Source organism: Stomoxys calcitrans, chromosome 3 (genome assembly GCF_963082655.1).
Source record: "Stomoxys calcitrans chromosome 3, idStoCalc2.1, whole genome shotgun sequence".
Taxonomy (NCBI): Eukaryota; Metazoa; Arthropoda; class Insecta; order Diptera; family Muscidae; genus Stomoxys; species Stomoxys calcitrans.
Window position 1 is genome coordinate 159,843,773 of NC_081554.1, and position 6,144 is coordinate 159,849,916.

A 6,144-nucleotide genomic window follows, 5' to 3' on the forward strand; every position below is an offset into this window, starting at 1 on the left:
ATCCTCGTCAAGCTCCTGTAGGTGAGCAAGGTCATTCCGGTCCAAAGGACATTGGCTATTTAAAGGCGCCAATAACTCGCCTTATCATATCAAGTATCATAGGTACTCAGTATTTATGCAAGAGCCGTTGCCGCCCGACCTCTCACTGGGACTCTCCTCTCGATATCGCTGATTGTCCACGATCCATGCATAAGCCCACGCTACTACAGTTTGCTATAAGGGAAGAAACCGAAACAAAATCTCCAAAACTTGGGAAGGCAGCACTTGCGGTATGGACATGGAGACATTATCAACCACTTATAAAGCGATGTGCGACAAGTAGTATATTATGCAGCGCCAACGTGGAACGCTTTAGTAAGTAATACGCAGTGCAGAAACCTAAAAAACTGTCAAAACGTAACTCTAAAAATCATCATGGGCTTCTAACCGTCATGAGAAACATCGAGCATCTATCTACACGAGGATACCACGAACCTTAAAATCTCTTGAGCTGTCACCGAGAGACTTCACTATACCAGCCGACGATCACCACCAATTGCAGATGACGAAAAAACCTACCTAGGAAATTCGGATTCGTATCGCTCAGTGTTAGATATCTGTTTTGCAAGCAACACAGAACAGCATGATCCTAATCACCTTTTTAAATGCCCGTAGAAACCAACTAATCTAAGTGCAGAATCACCATTGACCTCTGCAATTGAAACTGCCAGATTGAATGAATATGTTTGTATGCTTGTGGCAAACATGGATACATCAACAACCACCTGCCCCTGGACACTTTTAAAGTGTCTGTTGTCGGAGTGATCCCGTTACTGAAGGCAAGGATTTGAGCAATGGAGAATTGGATTGATCAAGCATTGAAAAGCGATTCACCTTTTCTCGTCAGTATGTGTGATAAAACACCTCCCGAGCATTTATTTCGCAGCATGCATAGCGCAGCGACCGCTTTTCAAGCCATCACTTTATATATTACCCCACGTGGACGATCCCGTGGCTCTGACTTAACGAAAACTTTCGATACGGTCAAACATGCCCAGTTTTTCAATTACATTGTTAACCGTCGCTTCAACCGAGACTGAAATATTGCATTACGAATTGCTTGTGCGGTCGCAAAGCGTACGGGGAATATAGGGATAAGAAATCAAAATGGCCTGATGTCATGATCGTACAATCGTCCGCATATGATACGATCTCTATGCCGTCTAGAGGGGATGGAATGGAATATAGGTAGAGGTTACACAGTGCCAAAAACATCACCTCACCTTGGGGAACTCCCTGTTTCACTCTACGGTGTTTCGACTTCTTATCCCTAAATTCCACAAATGACTGGCGGCCACACAGATAATTCGCGACCCAACGTTTCAGGCCTGGTTGGAGGGACGTGTTGGCGATGTCCTCAAATAATTTGGCATGGCTGACCGTGTCGAATGCCTTCGATAGGTCCAGTGCCACGAGGACCGTCCTATCACATGGCCTGGGTTGATTGAAGCCACGGCAAATGTGTGTGGTGATGGCATGCAAAGCTGTTGTTGTGCTGTGCAGTCTCCGAAATCCATGTTGATGCTTGGCGAATGGAAATTCTCCTACGAGGCTCGGGAGGAGTAATGCCTCAAGCGTCTTTGCCACTGGTGAGAGAAGGGAGATCGGTCTGTACGACTCCCCCAAACTCGGGTCTTTTCCAGGCTTCAGTAGCGGGATCACTCTGCCCATTTTCCAGACATCGGGAACTATAAGAGTGTTCAATGACAGGTTAAGGACAGTGGTAAGGTACTCAACTCCAGGTGAATCCAGATTCTTCAGCATCAATGTAGAGATTCCGTCGGGGCCCAACGCCTTGGAAGATTTGGCGCCACGGATGACATTCGTAACTTCGCCCACGGTAAATTGTGATGGCTGTTCATCGGCTCGGAGACCACGAATACGGCGAATGGCTCTCCTCCTTGCCCTGTCACTCTCGGGATGCACAATAAATTGACGGTTGAACAACCTGGCGCATCTCTTCGGATCAGTCACGGTTAACTCGCCAAAAGTGACTGAGGTCCTATCATCCCGTCTACCGGGGTTCGCGAGTGGTGGTGGTGGAAGTTCACTGAAGAGGCGATTGGTATACTCTCTGAAGCCAGCCCAATTGGCCTTCTTCTGATTGATAAACGTTCGGCGCTCAGAGGTTATGAAGTCGGGTGGTCGGTCTATGGTGAGGTGGTCTCACCCCAAAGAGATGACGGCTTGGCAGGATACGTCACTCAGGAGATCAGGGGATGCAATGGAAATGTCTTTCGAGCTGCTGCACCTCCTCGTAATCCTAGTTGGGGCATCCATATTCATCGTGCAAAACGTGGAGCTTTCAATCTGCTCTGCCAAAGCCATGCTACACTGGTCGTTACCTAGGGGAGAATGCCATGAAGTGTGATGAGCATTAAAATCCCGTAGAACCAGACGATTAAGGCCAAATAGTAACCCACTTATGTCGGGGTTGTAAGCTTGGCCTATAATCGGGACACAGCTACCAACCGGCGATATGTACACGTTGTATAGCTCTATCTCGGCAGTACCGGACCTGACTGCTATCTCCATGCACTCCATGTAAATGCCCAAAAATGGACTTCATACTCGGGTTTCTGGTCAAAATTAGAGGGTATGCGAAAAATTAGACTTTTGTGCGAGTTATCCTGTAAAATACAGTACAGCCTTTTAATCTTGAGGTATCACAATGGACTAATATTTCTAAAATAGCAGTCTGCCACTATAACCTAACCTACTTGATTCACCTATCTACACGTTTCATGGCTATTCAGGCATTTAATCATACAAAGCCCATTACATCGCGGCTTAAACAAAAACAACCCCCTTCATGTATGTAGCGGTGTGTAAACGTGCGCATTGAATGTTCATTGACGTTTTGCACGAACGATCAAACGTTTTGACTTCGAAATTACAGTGAGTGCATCATTTTTATTCGTGCCAATATAGACAGGCATAAAAAAATGCAATAAAACAAAACAATGCACACACTATCCAAAGTGGTCAACAATAAAAATTTTTGAATTGTTCAGAATGCGCAACAAAGACAGATCGAGAGGCGTTTGCGCGCACCATCAAATAAAGATGCAACAACGGAGGTAGTCGGACAACTTAGGGCAGTCGACTGTCGACAACGCTCGTGTGCGAGAAAAACGTCAACGCACTTGCACTTTTGCCACACACTAACACATTCACATATAACCATGCGAATACTTGGCGGTAACAATGTGACAGCAAAAGAAATCAAGTGGAACGACAAAAACAACAATGCAACGACATTCCTTAGTATTTCCTTCTCTGTAACTTGTTGTAACTCCCAACAACAATAAGAAAAGCCACTGCAGTGACATGTAATGGCAATTGAAACCTTTCTCTATGCTCCCATTTGTAACAGCACCCTACGCCCCCACACACGTTTCTCTGATGGCAACGACATGTCTCGTAATAAGCCCCCACTACTCGCTCTTTTATTACAAACAAGCTGCATATCTTCTAAACTATTTCTTGTTGATACATTTTAGCCTTCCCTATAGACATGTATAGTTAGTTATACACACTCTCTACAACTTACCCAATAAATGGTGCACCGATATAACGAAAAGACTTTTCGATGTCACATTATATTGTCGACATTTCTTAAGAAATTTTAATGGCATTTTTTAGCGTTAGCGTTGTCTTCCACTTCTCCAGTTTGATTGATATCCACACAAAAATTCTTTTTTATATGTATTTTTTTATTCTCGTGTGTTGTTGTTGTTGTTAAAATTATACTGCACAATAAGACACACTCACTTTACCACCTAGCTTGTATGCTGATGGGGATAAATATTCTATTCTAACTTGAATTCGTTTTGTATTCTTGAACGGAGCAGCAGCAGCGTCACCACAATTCCAATTTACATTTTCTTTGGAGCATTTTTTCTAAGGTGTTGCTTGCTTGCCAGATTCTCTATTTTGCGTCAGAGTCGTTGTCGCGCACGTATTCATACACTAACTTATTTCTAGGTATCTTTTTTTTCTTTGCTTACTGTAAGCTTTATTTAATTCTTTTTCGAAATTTCGTTTAATTTTTTGTATATTTTTGTTAGATTTCGAAGAATTTCGTCTTGGAAAATGTTAAAAACCGTGAAAAACAATGATTATGAAGAAGAAAGTTTTTAGTGAATGGGAAATCGACTACGATTCTAGTCAATCGTCTAAGTTCGTCGATAACCGATACTGCGTTGGAGTGTAAGCGATAACATTATTATAGAGTTATAGAGATAGGTTAGTAATGAGAACGTAACGCAATAGATTTCAGTATTAAAATCACAAGATTAATCGTTCAGTAGTGGAATTCTGTAAAATGTTTTAAAGAAATTTCTTAAGTTCAAAGGCAATAACAGAAAAATTTACAAATTTGGTGTTCAGTAGCCACTTTTAAACGACAATCGACATAATTAAAATCGGCTCTTTTCACAACTATTTGGTGTTTACTTTAACGACGAGAAATAAAAATTATTATTTCTAGTAGTAGTTTTAGAGAAATTTTCTCTTGTTTTTCAAAAAATCATTATTTCTAGTAGTGGTTTTAGAGAAATTTTCTCTTGTTTTTACTTAAAACATTTCGGATACGTCTGCACAATCAATTAATAAGCGCAGTAGTCAGATTTTCGTAAATGTTCGCAAAAGTTTTTTACGAATAAAGGCTGTATTAAACGGCATGGAGTTGTGTTATGACATGTCAAATTTAGCGCAAGTTGAGTTGTACATGTTGCGTGATACAAACGGAACTAACATATGAAAATTTTGTTTTTATAGGTTAGTTTCTTGGATAGGAAACTGTATTGGAAGTGTCACATTAAGGAGCGTACTGAGAAGGCTCACAGATGTTGGGCACTATGTAGACGGACCTCAGGCTCGAAATGGGGCCCGAATCCTAGGATAGTCCACTGGCTCTACAGGAGCGTGATTAGAGCAATACTTACTTACGCCTCAGTAGTTTGGTGGACGGCTATGGAGAAAAAGTGCAACATTAGAACCATACAACAGGTTCAGAGATCATGTTGTCTTGGCATAGGCGGAGCGATGAGGACCACGCCCACTATGGCACTGGAGACTATTCTAGATATCCGACCCATTGACATACAGATTACAAGATACACTACGGCTATGAGACTTAAGGCGATGGGAGAATGGATTGAGAAAGGGAGCAGCTCATACCATCGCGGTATAAACGAGGCGACGATAGGAAACCTGGAAGGAAGTGGAGAGGTTTCCGATCGGATACCTGAGATGAACCTTGAAGTAGAGTGCGATGCACTGCTGCCATCGGCACAGTCTTGGATTGGCGGAACCCTAGTATTGCCATCTGGAAGATCATGTTACACGGATGGATCAAATCTAGAGGACAGAGTGGGCCTGAGGGTTTACATTGAAAACCCAGGGACTGAGATCTATTTTAGACTGTCTGACCATAATACAGTCTTGCAGGCGGAGCTCCGGGCGATCACGGAATGCGTGAAGTGGTGTGGTGCTAACGCGAGGTCGTCGAGTCTGAACATCTTTACCTACAGCAAAATTTCCATAAGGGCAATAACAACCAGGACCGTAAGGTCACGAACAATCTTGCAGTGTACGAAGGAGATTAACGCCTTCTCGGAGGATGGGAAAATCCGCATCGTTTGGGTGCCGGGCCATAATGGAGTAAGGGAAAATGAAAGGGCAGACGATTTCGCGGTGAAGGCCAGAGGACTGCCGTCAATAAACTTGGTAAACCCGAAGCCTTTCGGGTCGACGCAGACCGAGTTAAGGGAGTGGGCGACGAATACGCATACAACATTGTGGAACAGCGAAACGGTCGGTAGCACGGCGAAAATCCTATGAGCGGATCCAGATCGTGAGAAGACGAAACTATTACTGAAAGGAAGCAAGAAGGAGATCAGTATAGCTATTGGTATCATAACAGGACCCATAAGACCACAAGCTCACTTATGTAAAATCGGTGCGGCAAGTGATAGCATGTGTAGGGCATGCGGGGAAGATGATGGGACGTTGGAGCATTTCCTTTGTAATTGCCCGGCTTTCGCGTCCAACAGATACCGGTACTTAGGTGGAGACACAATATCAGACATGAACCAACTT

General features: G+C 43.3%; 1 protein-coding gene across 1 annotated transcript in view; it reads right to left on the bottom strand.

Annotated features, from left to right (window-relative positions):
* LOC106091583 (tyrosine-protein phosphatase non-receptor type 14) overlaps positions 1–4,187 on the bottom strand; it is a 43,088-nt gene extending 38,901 nt beyond the window's left edge. Inside the window, exon 1 of the mRNA XM_059365045.1 lies at positions 3,593–4,187. Within this exon, the coding sequence (XP_059221028.1) occupies positions 3,593–3,677 (85 nt within the window). The 5' untranslated portion in view covers positions 3,678–4,187. The remainder of the gene's footprint in view (positions 1–3,592) is intronic.
* Between the last annotated feature and the right edge of the window lie 1,957 nt (positions 4,188–6,144).